The sequence below is a fragment of the Diadema antillarum genome, unplaced genomic scaffold, assembly GCF_040938485.1.
Source record: "Diadema antillarum isolate AM-2024a unplaced genomic scaffold, OU_Dant_1.0 scf00000075, whole genome shotgun sequence".
Lineage (NCBI taxonomy): Eukaryota > Metazoa > Echinodermata > Echinoidea > Diadematoida > Diadematidae > Diadema > Diadema antillarum.
Window position 1 is genome coordinate 320,180 of NW_027270964.1, and position 21,954 is coordinate 342,133.

The 21,954-nt window shown below is 37.7% G+C and overlaps 1 protein-coding gene across 1 annotated transcript in view; it reads left to right on the top strand.

The window, feature by feature from the left end:
• Nucleotides 1–2,943: 2,943 nt before the first annotated feature.
• LOC139717464 (gamma-aminobutyric acid type B receptor subunit 2-like) overlaps nt 2,944–21,954 on the top strand; it is a 67,680-nt gene continuing 48,669 nt past the window's right edge. The window contains exon 1 of the mRNA XM_071628971.1: nt 2,944–3,164. Coding sequence (XP_071485072.1) covers nt 2,985–3,164 — 180 coding nt within the window. The 5' untranslated portion in view covers nt 2,944–2,984. The remainder of the gene's footprint in view (nt 3,165–21,954) is intronic.

Genomic DNA, 21,954 nt, shown 5'->3' on the forward strand with positions numbered 1-21,954 from the left:
AGGATGCATCTGGTTGCCGATTTTGGACATTCATGTTTAAGATCATACATGTTTATTGAAGTTTTACAAACTGTTCAGGATGTAAATGTTGTTGAATGACCTTTACCTTGCCTTAATTTGCTCGTGTCATATCAACACGCTCTCTCTGCTGTCTAAACGATAGAAAACTGCCCTCTATAGTCAATCGTAATTAGGAGGTTTTTGACAGGACACAGACACTTTATATTTTAATAACAGGAATGTAATTTTATGTGTCATTTCATCAAAGGGCCCTAGTTGCTATCGACTAAAAATGATGTCTCTTTGTGTGAGTGACGTTAGCAGAGTCTACAAATTCAGAGGAACCTCGTTAGACGTTTATAAGAGTTTGTTTATTTCAGACTTCTTAATAACGAGCTTCCACTCAATGATTATATACAACAAAGGTCGATGTGTACATGTGTACTACCAGTATGTCAAAACACATCAGACCGCAATCTGAAAGTGAAATGTAAGGTACGAGTCTTCACCGGGCCCCATTACTAAGTCGTCAGTTCGTCATGAATAAAAAAGTACGAATCTATTTATCTATTTGATCATACGCATGTACTTGTATTACTGGCATTGAGAATAAGTAGAAACAAATACCATATACTGTGCAAAAGTAGAAATGAATCAATATCATTATTATGAATCTGAATGATATGTGTATTATATATATATACATGTAAATATATACATGTATATGTATATTTATACATAATATATATATATATACATATATATATGTATATACATATATATATATATACATATATATATATATATATATATATATATATATATATATATATATATATATATGTGTGTGTGTGTGTGTGTGGGTGTGTGTGTGTGTGTGTGTGTGTGTGTGTGTGTAATGTGCGCATAAAAATATAAGACTACAAACAACTGCGTGTGTCTGCGTGTGTGTCCGTGTATGCGTTCAAAGGAATATTGAATGGATAGCGAGAAATTATTGGAGTATTTATAGAACAACTGAAATCATTCTGTCGGTGGATAAAAGTTAACACTCCATTCTGCAGCTGATCACAATCATTTAGGCCTCAAGAACAGTACTTTCTTGGTTCCAAGGTCGAAGTGATTCACCAATATTTTCTTTAAATTTAATCATCACGAGATAGTTGACGTTTTGTTGTTAACAACAGACCGATGTGCTGTAAACATGAAATGTAAATCACTGAAGACGAATTTGCCTCGATGGCCATGTTTTTAAGCATTAAATGCAATGCAGGATTAGGCGGTTTTTTCCCCAACAAAATGGGGCAGCATTTTGTGGTCATGCAGTTTCAAATGGTAGACTTGATGGATACTGCTTTAATGGTTAACGTTAGTATAAGGGACTGTAGAGAGAGATTCTACTAACCCATTAAGTAACCTACATACTGTAAGTGTGGTAAGATATTTTGTATAGCGAATTCAGTAGGAATGGTAGCAATTCTCAGAATAGAGAAGAGCTGTTGATTCATTGGGCGCAGAGATCGCTGCACAGCGCATAACGATTTTCATCCAGTACGCTGCGGATCTCAAAATCTCAGTTATAGTGTCCGCTCCTGCGGTACCCGGTGGCGTACTGTATGCGGGAATGCTTCACCGCGTGTCAGTGGTAATGCTAGAAAACTGTCAGGACAAATTTCGCGCCTTTGTGAGTAGTTAAGATAATGTAGACGACGTGGAATCTTCTTCCCCACAAACTTAACCCAACAGCTTGAGCCGAGTCATTTGACTTCCGTAGTCATTTCCGTCGACGTCGACCTGTTTTGTGGCTTTTTCCCATTCCTCGGCCAACTGATCACATTTTCTTTCCAGGAGCACTTTGGCGTTTTGCACGTGGTTACCGAGATGTATGGAAATATTATGACGCGATTGCGGCTTTAAATTTGTTGCTGCGGTTAAATTTCGCTCGTCTGCGATCTGAATGATTATACGACCATACGATTGTACAGAAGTATCACAAATACTTAATGAGAGTATCAGAGTCAAATACGGTAGGTCTCACTTTACTCTCCGCCATCATAGTTACAACATGGAGGTCCGTGATTATGACCAGTGTGTGTGTTATTGCGTTTTCGCAGCAAGATAAGCACAAAGTCCTGACGTCCGTATACCTTCTCATCCACGGAGTTGTAATGCATGGCCCCTACCACTGGATTCTAAAAAATTGACTAGGATTGACTGCGGGTTTTGTAAGTTGCATTGTCGGCAAATTCTGCTTCAAGATTTAATTCAGTCAGCGGAGGTGTGATCCTTGTGTTGTAGATTTGAGATGATGTTGTTATTGTTGTTGTTTGATTTTTTTTTTGCCGTTTGTCAGTCAAACATGACCACTTACGCCGCAGTTTTGAGAGGGAGGACCTAACATACGTGTTTCTACGTAACATTCACTATTTTTAGGGAACAAGTTGATTTGCTCGTTTGGAAAACGTTAAGCACGTAAAGAACATGGCAGGGATGGCGACAGTGTCCGCAAAGGGGGCGCACTCTCAATGCCGAACAGTGCTGAAATCTGAGCAGCGCAGTTGGTGTCGCGGCGCCAGTGTTGAAAAGTAGCTAATACAGGAATGAGGCCAAGACATCGAGTGTGATATCTATCCACCAACAGCGACAGAAACGTTGCTTTTATTCGAAGACGTGATTTGCAGAATTCTTTTTGAAAGATTTGTGAACGCGTCCGTGCTTGTGTGTATGTGTGTGCATGTCCGTATGTGTGTGCGCGCTGGCGTTTGTACACGGGTGACTGTAAAAATTTAACTTTTTTTTTGTCAAGAGTTGATTCCACGCCAGCGTCTCTCTCCTTGTGCCACCGTGGGATTTGACTGCAAAGTGGTGAACTCCCGAGAAAGGGCAGAAGGGAAACTATGGCAACTCTTTGTGCTTTGACCCTTGGGACCGTTCTCCTGCTCGGCGTCTGCCTCGGACCGAGGCATGGGATCGTTAAGGCCTCGATGTCGCTGGCCCATCCCGGTGGTGACCCAATACCGACAGAGGTCCACATGATGGCGATGTACCCGGGTGGCTCCTGGATCGGGCTCGAAATCGCCGGGGAAATCGCGGTGGAAGAAGTGAACAGCCATCCGGACTACCTCGCCGGTTACACTATCGTCTTGCACGTCAATCATACGAACGTGAGTAAGCTGTGCACGTACTCTGGTTTCACACACACACACACACACACACACACACACACACACACACACACACACACACACACACACACACACACACACACACACACACACACATACACACACACACATACACACTTTTTTGTTTTTCAGTAATGTTTATTTGATTTCTATTATTTCACATGACAAAACATTCACCTTGAATCTATTTTAACACAATATACAATCATCAATGTTTGATAAAACAAACACACACACACACACATACACACACACACACACACACACACACACACACTAATCAAGAAAATAGCGTGAAATCGTTCTTATACTAATGGCGCTGATGAAGATAAGCATATCAATAAATTCTTATAATATTATACAAGTTCATATGAAGATCGGAACTACAGGACCCTACATAATAGCATTTTTTTTAACCTTCAAAATCCATGCGTACTGTGCATCTTCACTTAGCTACACACAAACACACAGAATATGTGTATGTATGTATGTATATACACACACACACACACACACATATATATATTTATGTATATATATATATATATATATATATATATATATATATATATAGATAGATAGATAGATAGATAGATATAGATATATATTGGAATTATCCACGTGTAGGACTTCGAATGTTATAAGAAGAAGGAGTCTCGAGTACGCCATTTGTAGTTCCAACAAGGTTTAAAAAAAACTTGTTGGAACTACAAATGGGGTACTCGAGACTCCTTCTTATATACATATATATATATATATATATATATATATATATATATATATATATATGTGTGTGTGTGTGTGTGTGTGTGTGTGTGTGTGTGTGTGTGTGTGTGTACAAGATATGTATGCGTATCGATGATTTTATACGAGAACATCAATGTGATATATCCCTGTATTATATACATTTATGATATTAGTACGTAGCAGATATTACCAGCTTTGATTTGGATGTCTGTTATAGCTGAGCCTATTTAGCTATTTTTTCTGTATATTCTAAATGAGAAGTTATTCATTAATTTCTTTTTTTTTTTTAAGTTCTGGAGTGGAAACAAAGAGAGAGAGAGAGAGAGAGAGAGGAATGCTTTCAATGAAAATCCCTCCGTCATCGTCTTCAATACTCAATTCTTGTATAGCTCTATAGGAATGTCTATACCTTTTGCTGTTTAAGGTCATTAAACACACACATTCACATGGTGTTGGTGCTCGCGGATGAATGAGTATGGGGTTAGGTGCGACTCGGCTATGTTTTAAAGGACGAATTCGCCCATCATGCAGGATATTGCCGATACGCAATGAAGCTGAAATGACTCGACAAAGCTCGAAATTGAAAAAAAAAAGAATATCATTTCACCTCCTTGAAAGGATCCAAGGGTGAGGGTGGTACGTATGGATTTCTGAAACTGCTGTGTTTCTTTCTTGTTGCACCCTATGAATAGGACTCTTTTAGAAAACAATTCGTCTGGCGTTGTTAAAGCAATAAAAAGCAAAACAAAACAATCTAACCCCGGACAGAGAATGATCTGGAAAAGAGAACTGCAGAAAAAAAAAACAAAGAAGGGGAAGGAAAGTAAAAGTTAGTTGTGAATACCACCTTTTGAATTATTAGAGATATTGTAGAGAACTTTGGAATCAAATGATAAAATGCAGATTTTTTTTCTTTCTAGATCATTTTGATTGAATTTCCTTGGTATAAGCAGTATCATAAAGAGTGATTTATTGATAGTGTTAATGTTTAAAAAAATACCAATGAAGCGCAACCGAGATTCGAATGTCAAGGAGAATTTGGCATGAAATCATTTAAATACGAATATAAAGCTGAAATGCTCACGTAAAAGCTCTATACCACTCACCTACAATGATTAATTTCAGACTGGACACACAAATGAAAGCTTCAGATTCTGAACATCTCGAATCATGTCTGGGTTGTTTTTTTTTTTTTGGTGACAATTAGTTCAACAAACAAAATGTATTTTGAATTTCCCCTCCCCCTAAGAAAAGGGAAATAAAAGTCTGAAACCCCAGGTTATATAGACACGAAATGATTCGTGGACTTTACTGAATTAGTCACTTCAGTCAGGGTACTTTCCGGGGTAAATTTCCCAGTATTATTTTCATTTTTTAAAGTGCGTGATGTCGCGTTAGGAGCACTTCGAATATGAGCTGACGAGCTCGCTGCATTTGATAGGAAAACACTATGAATGTCCTTGAACGACTACGCGTTTAAAAATGACTAATAGATAAAAACTCTCTCCCCTACCTCCTTCTATTGTGATAGAATTGCATTTTATGGTGTGTCAAATACTGCCTACATATTGTGTCTTAAAGGTAGCAGAGAGGCGCTCTAGGAGAAATATTTGTCACTATTTTTATTCTTGTTGTCGTTATTCCCAAGCATGTGGTCTTCTGGCGCAGCTGTGTTTAATAGAACTGCAAAAAAAAACAAAACAAAACAAAACAAAAAACTACGAATGCTCAAAATATCTCTTCGTTTAAACATGTTAAAGAAGTAAGTTACCGTTTTTGGCGTAAGCTCGTCATGCCTATATTGGAGTTTAGTGTGGAGGGTGAAATATAAAGGTAATTTCAGATTCATCGCCTATATCCGTTGGTTCCCAGAAATTTCGATTCTATAGAATATTGATGCAAGGCAAAAAGCTGCCACGTGAGCTATGGATGACAGTGAGAAGCTACAATGTTGTCTTACCACAGATGTCTCTTTTGAAAGGTTGTCAGGCTTTTGTCAACTGCTATTTTTGTGGTTTGTGTCAGTGTCAGGTATGAACATGAGAGTTTCGAGATAATGTTCGAACGGAGCGGTGAAACATAACGCGCTTTGGGTTTAGAGAGTGTATTAATGACAGTTCAGCCGTATCCCCCTCATCAATGTGAGTGGGGATCTATTATGCAAATTATTCTGGAAATTTGAGATGATGAGGTGTTAAAGGCAGTGAATAAAAACCGCAAAAAAAAAAGCGTCAGCGATGATGGATAGTTTCTTCTCCCTGTTTGCGCAAGCCATTAGTACAACGAGCTGTAAATGGCTTGTCAACTTTTATCAATACCGTTTAGGTTTTCACTTGTGCCCCATCCACTTTGTGTGTGTGTGTGTGTGTGTGTGTGTGTGTGTGTGTGTGTGTGTGTGTGTGTGTGTGTGTGTGTTTGTGTTTATGAACATCGGGATAATAACGTAAACACTCACAATAATACAGTAAGCCAGTTCGTATATATAGTTCCACTTTGCGCGTGAACAGAAAAGGGTCATATTTTGTACCAGCAAGCATGATGGTCTTTAAATTCACTGAGATAAGCATCTGTAATGCAATGTTTATTCATGTTATCCTTATAAATGGTGCTTGCCAGCACATCCACCCGACAGCAGGCCTGGTATTTTGGCAAGATCAACAGAAAAAACCCAAATAAATAGATGCTTCCCCAAGTTGACGGACCATTCTGGTCACTTAGTCTACACAAGTTCACTCTTTGTTTGAACATGAATTCCGCGGATTGTTACGTCAGGAAAGCTTATGCTTATGTCACTTTTAAAACCAGTGAAGTTGCCTGACTAAACGAAAAAAAGAAGAAGAAGAAAGAAAGATTGTTTATACCAATGTGCAGGTGAGCTATTCACGAACTCTCTTATTGCACCGCAAAGATTCGAGTGGACATCATGTTGTAATGTTCTTTTACACTGTATACATTTGGAGAGGGTATGATAGGATTTATTACTTAAATTTTCAAGTATGAATGTTTCATGCGGGTGCACTGTATTGGAAAGTAGACGCTGCAGGGAGAGAAATGAATATAACTAAAACACGTACGCCAAATATACACATCCTTATATTGTTAGCATAGGTTGTTCGGACAAAATTATCAAAAAATAATCATTTTGACGTGATTGACTTGCAAAGAAACGTTAACAACAACAACAATACCAAAATACCTGATGTGAGAATTGCATAATAAGGCAGCCGTTGTGATTGTGTGAATTCGTTCTAAATGGCAATGAGGATAGAAGAGTTTGCAGAGCCTGTCAAAAGTGAAGCTGTCAGAATTGGAATATCATTTATGTGTATCAATTTATTGATAAGAGATAATGCTAATTCACTTTGACCACTACATGAGTAGTCTCTTAGAGAGCACAGACGGCTTCATTCCCATCTCTGCAGCAGAAAATATCCTTTTTCTTTTCTCCTGTTAAGTCTTGTACATAGCTGTTGTTGAATGATATCATTATTGGTTATTGTTACTGAAACTTGAAATCCTCCGAACACGGATATCTGTGTCTGTTTAACAACAGCATCAAAGGAGAACTCCGAACGATTTTCAAACTTTTACATTGTAACAACTATAGATAGATTATACTGGGTACATAGATTCAGAATGTATAGTGACTGAGACGAGGAGTAAGAATGCTTTTGAAAATATAAAACAAATCACAGTGACCTAGGATGTCACAGCAGCCCCACCACAAGACTGTATGAGTGGGGGCTCAAGGAAGCAGAACAAAAGAAGAAAGCATGCATAAATTGTACACCGGTGAACTTGTCAAGCACGCGGTATTGTAATAATTACATTGCTATATTTCGGAAATATGAGAGCCTTCTAGTCATGCAGTCTTAATGAAGCTGCTGTGTCATCATCCTTGTTTTGTGTGATTTTTTCTGGGTTTTTTTTAGAGTATTGGTTTTTCTGCTCATGGACCACAATTCGTTCCACCGTGGAGCCGTCGATTTATATACTATGTGATATGAAATTATGAAAATCGCCTGGACTTCTTTATTAGATAGCCAATGGCTCACACGCTTGTCTGAAATTTCTTAGACAACAATAATGAATAAAGTGCCGTATGGCAAGCCATAGGGGAAAAAACAAAATATATTCGATGTGCACAAAAAATATATGCGCAATTAAAACATATTCAATATTTTGATTGCTCATATATTTTTTGTGAACATCGAATATATTTTAATTGCGCACATATCTTTTGTGAACATCGAATATATTTTGTTTTTTTCCCGTATGGCTTGCCATCCATAGCGCATATATTTTTTGTGAACAGCGAATATGTTTTAACTGCCCATATATTTTTTGTGCACATCGAATATATTTTGTTTTTTCCGCTATGGCTTGCCATAGTGCCGACTACAAGTACATGGGAACCCATCATGTTTATGGCATAGCAAATGTCCATTTTATTCACCCTGTGGGACATACAGGCGTTAGCAATGTCAATGCAAATTACGATTCCGCATAAGCGACATTTCCTTTTTTATATAGAGAAAATCTGTATCTTAGTAACTTAAGCATTGATTTTAGACAGTCGATCGGTTTCTCATCTGTAGTCTTTCTGACGATAGTGCCAACTATTGGTAGATCACGGAAACCCATAATGTTCATCCTACAGAAAATGTAAAATTTATTCACTCTGCAAGTGTTCGGGCGCTGCCAAAGTCAATGCAAATAACTATCAAGCATGAACTGACATCTCCTGTACAGTTTCGTTTGGTATTTCTGTATAAAGGATGGTTATATCGACATAGTGCTGGGGTTGAAATATTAGTTTCTATATAGTGTTTGCTTTACTGAAAATCCTTGAAGTAAGCGGTATAAAAATTGGTCCTGTGGTACATACACCAATTTTTTTTTCCGTAATTGATTGCATGGACATGCATGATTATTGAATTTGAACTTCAATGAAAATATGGATGAGAATATAAGCAACAATAACAACAAACAGACAGACAGACAAACAAACAAACAAAACAACGATATATCGTTAATACTTGTAGCTTCTCTTGCTATATATGCATAATTCTAGAGTTTGAAGGGACAATTTTATTCCGTCTAAATCTGAATCTTATATCTAAAAAATAAAATCAAGCGAGCAAGACACTAAGTTTTATTGCAATTTTATAAGATCATTAGAATGATGTGTATCTTTTTACCCGTCATTTCAGCTCTAAACAGTAATATCGGTTGCAATTATTTTTGCAGATCATAAATATGTAAAGATGATGTCATTGACTGTCCCATTGAATTTTAATGTCAGTGCGATTTGTTTTATTCTTACCAATCATCATCTGACAACTACAACTAATTACATACATCACGGTTTCATGGAAACCTGGTATATTTGAAAATTACGACTTCATTGAAACATTTCTTTCTTCCCTTGAATAATTTTCAAGGTTGTTGATTTGTAAAAATTATTTTGATTATAAAACAGTTTCACTTTCAATGCAAGCGATGTGCACTGGTTAATTTTAAAGGTGAAAGTTAACAATGAAATGCATATATAATTGCATCAAGGATGATCGAGATTCTATATCTATAACTTGTTTAGATTTTCAACCTTCGCAGGATCACGTCTTAAAAAAACAATAACGTCACAGTGTTTTTATCTTTTTAATTGATTATTATCATTATAATTATTTGCCAGTGATAAGGACAGAGTAAATTGAGACCACTGTACTCAGGTACCTATTTGTACGGCACACTTCAAGGCGAGCTTTTGATATGATTGCGATGTTGAAAGTATGAGCACCCTGTAAAGGATTTGCCAGGTAGAACTATTCCCTAGTCCATCTTCGGTCAGCTAATACGCGGACTCACTCTTACACATTCGACACTTCTTCACACAGGAGAAAGCGCCATTCCCATCATTATATACACAGCTATGGATGGAAGAGTCATTGTTGGTAGAGCTATAATAGCCTGAATGTCCCAGTGAAGTAATATTCCTCACATACTTGAGCATTTTTATCTATTTATCAATTTTTCTTTCACGGAACACATCAAAAGCTCTTCAAAGTTCAGGAAATTTGATAAAAGGAAAACTTGCGCTTCTTTTGCGGACGTAGCGATAGTTTTTTATTGTGAGTGTGATTGTGTGTGCGCGTAGGCGTGTGTGAGCGTGTGTGTGTGTGTGTGTGTGTGTGTGTGTGTGTGTGTGTGAAAATGATGTTGCTAGACATGCTGCTTGCTCATCAATAACATGATACCTGCTACAAGGGCTTTCTCACTAAACCTTTTAGGGGATGCTCGTATGACGCAATGTTCGTTGTGTAACATAATTATAATTGGTGACTTAGCATTAGTTGTATCGCCATTGATATGATATCATTCATTTCTGATTTGTATGGATTTCAACAAATGTGTTTCTTGTGCTGAATTGCCGTCATTCAAACTAACTGTAAACTCATAGAAAGAGTTTCATGGAGATATTCATTAAAATGACCTGGAGCAAAGAAAGTGTGGCGGTTCTTTCTTTCTTTTCTTTATGTAAAAGGTGAGTTTCTCAAATTTTGTTTGCAGTGAAATAATTTCGAAGTTAGTCTTCCCCATCCGTTTCCTTGAAATTTACTTTGGAGTAGAATCTAAGTCGATTTGTGTTCCACGATATCAAAATATGCATACTTATCTACTAGCTTGGCTCTAGGAATTACTTTCTCGCACATTATTATAGAATCGGACGATGGAGGTTAAAAAAAGAAAGAAAGAAAGAACCCAAGATGCTTTTAGCTGCCACGGATTTTCCTCGTCAGAGGATCGGTAATCGAATGGGGTCAACCGTACGCCAATTGTGCTTTGTTGAGGCGACTGTTGTGTATTGTAAAATATTTCGTATGTAAGAACCATAACTTTATTGTATTCGCATTATGCAGGTTCCCCAAAGCACAGCCTTAAAGCTGGCACAGGTTGTAAATCAACTTTTTCTTGCTATGTTTAAATGATTATCCAACGAAGACGTGTGATATATATTTTATAAATTGCACATACACATACACATACACACACACACACACACATATGTATATATGTATATATATATATATATATATATTCTATATGTATTATATATATATAATACATGAACGATACGTATTATGCAATTTGTGAAATATACTGTATACATATTGCCCTGGCGGAGTACGTGAGGGGCGCTTCAACATTTCAAAATCTGATTGCGTGACAGGAAGGAGGAGCCAGGGGGGACGTGGCGTAATTATTCACTTTCAGTTCCTTTATTGCCACGCCTTCGACCACTTACCGGTCTGTTCCTGCTCGTCAGGGCCTTTCAGATTCAACATAGCAACTAATTGCAACAAAATTTGATCGAAATCCTGATAAAGCTGAACCGAAGCAAAACAAAATCAAATCAGCAACAAACCTCCAAACCATGTACTTGAAATGAGCATATCATGCACCACAACATTGCGGTATTCGCCACAGAAAAGCATTATGACATCAATCGATTTATAACGTGCACACCAATAACATAGCGGTACATACTCGCAATTAAGAACAGCAATAGATATCAATAACATGCACACCAACAACATGAAGGTATATTCGCCGTAGAGCAATTCAAAGCAAGGCATCATTAGCAAAATGCTCGCGCGAAGTGCATACCAAAACAAACTGGATGGCGTTGGGAAGGGGTTGAGTTTGGTTGTGTATAGTGTGGAGGTGTGGATGTCAGATCTTCGAGCGCTTTGATCAACGCGAAGAATTTGGTGGTGGTGCTACCATCAGGAGACTCCTTTCTTACATTTACATAAGCTTATATATGTGTGTGCACTGCAATATACATACAGTTTGTACATCGTTATACATGTATATTTTTATTGTAATCGTGTCTTTATTGGTAAACAAAACAAAACAAAACAAAACAAAACAAAACAAAGGACATCATTGACATATTCCTGATTTGTCGTCCTATTCCCAAAGTATGTATATAAATACATAAAATATTATATGCATTCATATACCTATATATATAATCATAATATCATAATGTCTATATGTCCCTCATATATACACGTATATATATATAGGCCCTATATATATATATATATATATATATATATATATATATATATGGGTGTGTGTGGGGGTGTGTGTATTGAATATAGGAAATCAAATGCATTATACTCGATTGTAAACAAGATTGATAAATAACTAATTTAAATTCAAGTTTATAAACATAATATCAGCTGAGGTCTGGGTGATACTATGAATAAACGGATACGTGTATATAGCATGTCTGCAGTATTAGTCCATGAATAGACATGCACTGTATAGAGCTGTATTATATAAATCGTATCATAACATTGATTTTTCGTGAACGATATCAAAACTATAACGGAAACGATGAGAAATTGTGTAATCAAAACATTTTTTACTACGCATTTATATTTCATAGATTCGCGTGAGTCATTTTTCCTCACTCAAGTACATTGACACTCTATTTCAATTATATTTTTTAAAGGAGAAACAATAAAGCCCTGCTCAATAGTAGTACAAAGTCCCTTCCGACGGAACTGAACTTTTTTAAATTTATATTTACTGAAAATACCTTTTACAGACAATAATTCAAAGGCTTACTTCTCACCCTGAAGTCTAGCTGAATAATTAAAAGGATTTTATCAGTATCAACCAAAATCAACAAGGTTGAATTAAGTTTGGGTCTCTTTACAATTAGCCAACCAGTTGAAATTTCTAATTTACAACCAAATTTCTAATTTACAACCATATGAGTATATGAGACTTCTCAGCAGGACTCTGTTACCCGCCTTCATATCACTGCACACGCAAGTATACTGCTGTCAGTGGCGTATCTAGGGAAAACGGCGCCCGGGGCAAGCGCGAAAATTGCGCCCCTAATTTCTGAAAAAGTGTTTGACCCCAACCCCATCCCGGTAGGGACTTCAGACAAAGTCCATATGCTTTTTCAAGCACTTAAAAGGGGTCTTATGAGGGTGATTTGAATGTAATGAATTTTGATAAATTTTGGCGAGCGAGCGCAGCGAGCGAGCGGAAAATTTTTGTATTTCAGCTTACAAGACATGGAATTCTTGTCATTTTTTGCTTATCAAATCTTAGAATTCTAATCAAGATATACTGACGGCCTTACAGATAACGATTTATACCAACAAACTGAGGGTTTAAAAAATACTCCAAATTAGTACGCGCGAGTGCACCGAAATTTGTATATTTCCACGTCATCATCACGTTTTGTTCTTATCTCTCTTTTTCTCTTTTTGATAAATTTGGCGAGCGAGCGCAGCGAGTGAGCCGAACATTTTTTGTATTTCAGCTTGCAAAACATGGAATTGTTGTCATTTTTTGCTTATTAAATCTTACAATTCTGCTCAAGATATAGTGACGACCTTACAGAAGACGATTTATACCAACAAACTGAGGACTAATACTCTAAATTAGTACGAGCGAGTGAGCCAAAATTTGTGTATTTCCGCGTCATCATTACGTTTTTTTTCTTATCTTTTTTTATTTGTTTTTTTTTTACCTCAACCCCCCCCCCCCATGTTCATAACCGTTGGCGTCCTTTTGATCCAATCGGCGATCGCTTCAGAATGAATGAAATTGCAGCCGCTGCTCCTTACAACATTTTTCCTGCTAAATATACAATGACATGTGTGAACACAGTAGACATTGTCATTTTATCCGCGTCATCATCACGTTTTGTTCTTACCTTCTTTCTTTGATAAATTTTGGCGAGCGAGCGCAGCGAGCGAGCCGAAAAATTTTGTGTTTTAGCTTACAAAACATGGAATTGTTGTCATTTTTTGCTTATTAAATCTTACAATTCTACTCAAGATAGAGTGACGGCCTTATAGATAACGATTTATACCAACAAACTGTGGACTTGAAAAAAATACTCTAAATTGTACGAGCGAGTGAGCCGAAATTTGTATATTTCCGCGTTATCATTACGTTTTGTTCTTATCCTGCTTGATTTTTTTTTGCGCCCCCCCTCCCCCTATGTTCGAAACCGTTGGCGCCTTTGTTTTGATCCAATTGGCGATCGCTTCAGAACGAAAGAAATTGCAGTCGCTGCTCCGTGAAACATTTTGCCTGCTAAATATAAAATGACATGTGTGAACACAATAGATATTGTCATTTTATCCGCGTCATCATCATGTTTTGTTCTTACCTTCTTTTTTTATATAAATTTTGGCGAGCGAGCGCAGTGAGCGAGCCGAAAATTTTTGTATTTCAGCTGACAGAACATGAAATTCTTGTGTGAACACAATAAACATTGTCATTTTGTCCGTGTCATCATCATGTCTTGTTTTTATCTTGTTTGATTTGGTTTTCTGCCCCCCCCCCCACCATTCTCCCTCCCCCCCCTCTTTCCGGGCGAGTTTGTTTTTCTTTTTCATTTTCTTCTTCTTCTTTTCTTTTTTCTTTTTTTTCTTCTTCTTCTTCGTTTTTTTCCCTCTTTTTTCTTCTCCTCTTCTCCTCTTCTCGTTTTTTGCGCCCCCAAGGAGTGGCGCCCGGGGCACGAGCCCCCCTTGCCCCCCCCTAGATACGCCACTGACTGCTGTACAATATCAGTATGTGGACCGTTCTCGGACAAACTCGTTACGCAACATATAAGCCTGCAATGTTATGACTATATTACACTGCCGAACTTTCCGTCTTGCTGTTCAACATTACCTGTTTGATTATATATCAATACTATCTTCCGTGGACTTGGATGTTAAAGAGCACATATGCACTTGTCATTGAACCCTATAACGTTGTTACGTCACTAACGTTGGTACATAACTTCCATAATACAACCCTATAAGGTGATACCGTCAAAAAGCGGGTCAGATTCTATTTTGGATCTGAGCCGGCACGCATCTCACTATCTATGCGTGTATTTGTGATTTAAAACTTGCTTTTTGATCACCCTCTTTCTGAACTCTTGGATTTTACAAACATGGCGTCCTCGTACACTGGCGAATCTGTGCAGAAACTCTCCTCAGATGTTCTCCAACAGCTTCGTCTCGAGAACAAAGAGATGCTGAAATCCATCAATGCAACTATTCACGAAGCTGTAAGCATGGAATTCACGAAGCTACTCGACCGTCTCGACGAGCAACAAGGGCGAATTCATGACCTGGAAGTAGCCCAACAAAACCAGGCGTCAACAATTGCCCAACTCCGAGCCACGGTCGACGTTCAATGTGACACCATTCAGAATCTTCAAAACTCCATCGCAGACCTGGAACAATACAGTCGACGTAATTGCCTACAGATCTTTGGAATCCCTGAGAATCGCGAAGAGTGCACAGACGACATTGTATGTGAAATCGCGAATGCCCGGCTTGGAGTGACGCTGTCAAAGGCGGATATCGACAGATCACACCGGACCGGATATCCGACGAGCGAATCTGCACAGCAGACATCGAACACCTCCGCGCACCATTCCGCGAAGAGGCGCCCACGTCCAATTGTCGTGAAGTTCGTCTCCTACCGACTGCGACAATCCGTTATCTCCCAGCGACGCAAACTGAAAGGAACCGGCATTGTGATACAGGAACAACTGACCAAACAAAACCAACAACTCCTGAGAGAGACACTGAGAAGCAAAAAAGTTGTGACTGCCTGGTCAAGCGACGGCAAGATCATAGCTAGAGTCAACGCGACGAATGGGAGAACCATCAATAGGGTGATCAGGAACGTTGCAGAATTAGAATCCCTGTAAGTCTGACTTCACTCCACAACCCCCCCCCCCCCCCATTCCCGGTCTGCCTCACACCTAATTTTGATTTGATGCTTTGTTGTTGTTGTTTTTTTTTTTCGTTTTGTTTTGATCTGAGGCTACTTGCTCAACAGGTCTTCTTTTATGGTGTTTAATCATCACACCTTTTGTATTTTGGTAGAGTGATTAATTCGTGTTTTGTATATGCCTCATTGTAAATTTCCTTGCTTATTTTGTGATAAAGCAGTCAGAAATAATCAGGATGCTATTTTATGTGTAAACTGTAATGAATGGAGTCACTTGAAGTGCGCAAACATATCTGATAATGTATTCAAATCAGATGAAGATTGGATATGTGATTTGTGTGTTTGGAAACTGTTACCAAGTAATAATTGTACACAAGATGAGGTTTTCAGTAATGACAACTGTAAAGAAACGGTAATCAATCATGTGCCTGGGCGTGTTATACCAGCACCTTCCTCTCAATCGGCATCCGCGATTAATCCTGATATTTCTAAAATGAAAGGGGTAAAGATAGCCCATTTGAATTGTCTGTCATTGTTGAAACATATTGATGAAATTAGAGAAACAATTCATAGGTTGGATTTGGATATTTTTACTCTTAGCGAGACACATCTCTGTGCAGAGATTGATGACAGTGAAATCAATGTTCCTGGATATATTTTGATAAGACGAGATAGGAATAGATTTGGTGGAGGTGTGGCTTTCTATATAAAAGATCACATTTCTTTTGTTGTGAGAAGTGATATAACGAAAGACGTAATGATTGAGTTACTTGTTATAGAATTGAGATTGGTAAAACAAAAACCATTGTTAGTGACTTGCTGGTACAGGCCCCCCAATTCGTCATTAGAAATTTTTAATGCCTTCGAATGTGTAATGCAGAAATTGGATGAAACATATTATGATTTCATAGTAATTGGAGATTTGAATTGTGATGTTTTGAGTCAGTGTAAATCATGGCAAACGAAGAAGTTATTTGATATTATGGAAGCATATAATTGTACCCAATTAATCACACGCCCAACGAGAGTAACTGAAACTTCCTCAACCGCAGTTGATTTGATATTAACTAATGTGTCATCTAAATTAGCATCCAGCGGTGTATATGAGCTGGCTATGACTGATCATTTCATGATATATTGTGTGTACAGTAAAGGTAAAACTTCAGATAAACCCCAAGTACATAAATGCAAATTTGTTCGCAGTTATAAGACATTTGATGAAGAAACATTTATACAAGACATTGGAGATATCAAATGGGACTCTGTGTATGAAGCAACCGATGTAGAAATGATGTATAACAGGTTTATATCACTGTTAAACGAGGTCATTGATCGCCTATAATCCATCTTTTTAATGATGTGCAGTATATTATATATTTCATTCATCTTAGGGACTGTAATGGAATTAACAGTTTTTACTGTTTTTTTATTTTTATCAAGGTGTAACTGCCAAAAATTTGTTGCTACAGTTGTGTTACATGTATTTAACTTTTGAATCTAAGCTTGTTTATGTGTTTAGTATCGTTATGTTTGTATTGTTGCGTGTACATGATTTTTGTTTTAATTCTAGATGTATGTATTCTTCGCTTTATACCATTATGTATGTATGTATGTGGACCCCTATGGAAACCAGCTCTGCTGATCAGGGTGTTCCACCCCATGAAGAGGAAATAAATTCAATTCAATTCAATTCAATAACAAGGTTGAGCAAGAACTATTTTGGTTGTTCAGGCTGCGTGGTGTTTTTTTTTCTGAACTATCAATAATTTAGTGTAACTCATGCCACAGAGCAGCACAATCTTTGAATCCTGAAAGCAAGTGAATAATATTCTCTTAATAGAGGGGTGAATTTTTCTTCATTTTGTCTTCCTCTGCAAATGAAATTTGTGAGATCGCAACTGCTGATCTGTAATTCACCAAACATGTCGGGGAAAAATGAACCACGAAAATTGAACTTGTCAACTACTTCTTTCCGGGCAGCTACACTACCACCAGGCTGTCCCTGGTTGCCGGCAGTGACACGATGAAAATGGAATAAATACCCAAGCTCTAAATTTCCGGCATTATGATATTAAGTGGTCCAAAGTGGACAAGTCTATAATGAAAGCGAGAGAATATCAAGGGGAGGGGGGGGGGAGAGGGGTTGAGGTGGGTTTTTTTTTTCAATTTGTCTCCCTCTGCAAGCGAAATTTGTGGGATTGCAACTGCTGATCAGTAATTTAACAATGTCTTGTTTTCATCAGAGCCACGACAGGCTCGAGTCCCGTGGTTCCTTTCTTTCCGACACGTTTGTTAAAGTACAGATCAGCAGTTGCGATTTTACAAATTTCATTTGCAGAGGGAGGCAAATTGAAGAAAATTCACAATTCGTTGGTCCTAATAGTACCTCATTTCTGCTTAGTAAAAGTTGTTTATCTCGATATCTATAGAGCAATAAAGAATAGAAGCTTCACCGAAATTGCGGGAACAACAACGTCTATGATATTCACTACAGGTTGAGCAGAGTCAAGGCGCTTTAATTCATCAAATCCAAACGAGGACAAGAAACAGATCGAATGAGAAGTCAGTTTCCTCGCATTAAACATTATGGTGAGGCGCCTGACTATGGTATCAAATATTGTGCGGCATGTTTATTCTAGATCTGTTGCATTAGCTTTTGAAGACCTGCACAGATGCATGGACTGACTTGCAAACAAAATATTGTTTTCTTTAGGACAGAAAATGCGGGAAAACCCTCGATATTGAAAAAAACAACAACAACAAAGCTTTATTTCGATACCCAACTGTCTGTAATGTCTCGAAGTTCTCGTAATTAACTTCGTATACAATAATGTCAGATATAATCAATAACGCGACGTCGCTTTATATTCATTTCTTAACCAAAACCAAGACAGTAGGTTTGCTTGGTGTTGAGGTCGTGAAAATATAGTGCATTGTGGCATATTACACATCCCAGGGGAATAGACTTGAAAGTGGGTTCCATTTACACAACCCGAACTAAAGGAAAAGACACCCATTTCTTCTTTTTCCTCTTCTTCATCTTCTCCTTCTTCCTCTTCTTTTTCATTATCTCATTTTTCTTCTCTCTCTCACAATTCATGCGGAAAAGCATAGAGAAAAAAAAAAGATCCATTATTGTTAGAGTCGTCGAACCAGATACGAAGGTTTCCGTTCGTCGGAGTGATGCAACTTACCCGATAGCAGCATATTTGTGGATTTTATAACGATTACCTCACCTCGATAGCTTTCCTGTTGAACCAGTTTCGTACACTTAATGTTCCTCATATTTTGTGTAAATAGGTTAGACATGATTGTGCACAAATGCCTTGCAAGTTTCTCAGAGCAGATTTTGTAGCATTTCTCTTTCTTTTTTTTTTCTCGAGGCAAATTGATTGACAGAAAACAATTCGGATTTTTATTTACGGTTCAGCATTATCATGCAATTCTATATGCAGAGTATTGGCTTCAGAATGAACGAGGCTTTTTGTGTAAAAACGGTGAGGGATTATAAGAATGTATGATATTACAGAAAGTGTAGAATCTGATGTTTTCATTAAAAAAAGATTCCTGCCAATGCCTCGATTACAACTGCATAATCCACTGTTCGTATATAGACTGCAGACTATATAAACTGTAGACTATATCTCAAGTCATTAAAAGTTTCTGTATAACTTTGCATCCACTTTGAAATAATATTAAGGGACTACAAATACCTTGATTGTTAACAAAATTTTGCTCTCTTTTCCTATGTTTTATTCATGTTTACTACTGGAGACAGTTAGAAGACGGAATGGAAAGAGATATTTTGGAAAGCAGATTCTAATGTATTAGCATGTGGCTATAGGTATAGGTCATGGTCTGTTTTCATAGCATAAAATCACACTGCATTTTTGTTACTTGCAATTTCGAAGTCCCTATGTTGTTTTTTCTTACGCGTGGCTATGTCACTGTGATATACTTTCAGTTGCGTTACAAATCCTCTCAATCTTTACCTTTAAACGACTGACTAAAAGGATATTGGGATTTCTTACAAAAATAGTGTTTGAAGTGTTTGAAGTTAGTAAGGCAGTGGCATTAAAAGAAAATAAGCACAAATACCACTTGTTTTTCAATCAGTCTGGCCATACACACGCAGGAAGTCCAGTGTGTACAGGCCAACAGAAATCACATGCCTTTCTACCCATTTTGAACGGTGACCTTAAAGTTCATCATGGTCGTCAATGACGCAACCAAAGGCGTCAGGTCTGTGATTGGAACAGAATTCATTTGAATTGGTTTCTTCTGCCAGTAGTATACCTTTGTTCTGGTGAGGCATCCAGGCTAAAGTGGCTATTCAGAATCGTGTCGAAGTGAAGCGGTCGATTTTTTTTTTTTTTTTCAGCTGACATTGGGGGAAAATTATTGTTATCGTTCAGGCGGTTTTTCTCTTCTTTCCAACCCAGCATCCTGATTGTCTTCTATATCCTGGAGAAACGCGGTGTGAAACTGGCTGCAGGTCCGTGTACGTTATAGCATCTCATGTTGTATAGTCCGACTGTCGTTTAACAGGCATAGAGTCTCAGCATGCAAATGTGTATGAAGCAGGTCTGTGAGCGGATGGCACGCTATCATCGTGATCATCAACCGAAACATTAGCGCACGTTATGCCATTTTATAAAGACGCCACGAATATATTTGTTATAATTCTATGATTTTTTATGTCGTGTTTCTTTTTTATGGTAATGGACATACAAAGGCTCATTTTTTAAATCAACCTTGATCTATGTTCTCTTTCTGAAAGTCATGGCTTGCAATGTCAGGGGTTTTCTCCTCTCAGGTTTTTTTTTTGGTTGTTGTTGTTGATATCAAGTTTGTGACCCTGACAGTTTTATACGTTTGCTTTCATAATCGTTCTGCCTCTCAATTTCTTAATCTACGTAAGTAAACACACAGTCATTTACCGTGCGCAAAATGTACACAGCACGAGAAGAAAAAAAAAAGATACAGTGAAGTTCTTTTATGTACCACGCAGAGTCATTTTCTGCAACATCAACCAGAATGCCACTCCATATCAGGAGAAATGAGCTCCCTTCGTTATGATTGCCTTCCAAGTCCATCAGTAAACTCTTTAAGAAGTCGTGCAAAGAACCTCGGCTTTCACATTTTCGCCACAGTGATGCTACTATTGATCCGGTTTGCTGAAGAAAGAGAGAAAATAACCGACACACTAACAATAGACGCTGGAGTCGGGTTCGGTCAATGCCAACTTCCCGCTGTGTTGACTTCATCTCGTGTAGATGATGTCGCTTTGGCAGAAGATTGTCTCCTCATGTAAATATTTTCACATCCTTCTCCAAGACTGAAAGTCCATGGCAAATTAAAGGAGTAGCAAAGAAGGGAAAAATCCCTCTCTTCAGATACAAAACCTTGACATTTCTTTCGTCATCATTACTGTAACGACCTCTAAAAAAAAAAAAAAAAAACCAAGACAGTGTCCGTACAGTAATATCGTTCGATTTTAAGATACTAATGATGCTATATATAGAAGAAAATTCGTGATATATAACGTTATTGGTTTTGCATATTCAGACTATACGCATTCAGGAATCCACGTCATGCATTATTCTGTGTGTGTTTGTGTGTGTTTTATTCTGACGAGCGTTAATACGCTCAATGAATGCCGTGTACCGTCTTGTGGCAACTTATATGCTCTCTGAACATTATGATGCGAAGGAGATTTCAATTACTGTGAGCTAATATCATTTATACGCATAAAAATTGGTGTTGTACAAAACTAGGATTATTACATTACATGTAAATATTATGATATTTATGTATATATACATACATTATATGCACAAATATTTGCACACATTGCTTTGGTGTCTGCTGGCTTTCGTGACGATTGTATTTCCCCACTATTTTAAATTACTATTGCAAACTAAAACTTCAATTCTTCTGAAAATGTAGGTTTGTTCTGACACTACTGATAAGAATTTTACGTTTACACACGCATAGACAGACACACACACACACACGCGCGCGCGCGCAGTCTGGTGTAAGCACATCCTATAGGCTACGAGTTGCATAATTCATTTTACCGTTTAGGATCAGGAGAATCCAAAGGCGTTTTCACAATCAGCCCGATGTTTCGAAATAGCGCGCTATTTTCTGACTTGGGAAATTGGAAAATATCTCGAGGTTGGATTTTTACCGGGCTGATGTGAAAACGCCTATTGTGGTATAGCATTAGCATTGATTCTCA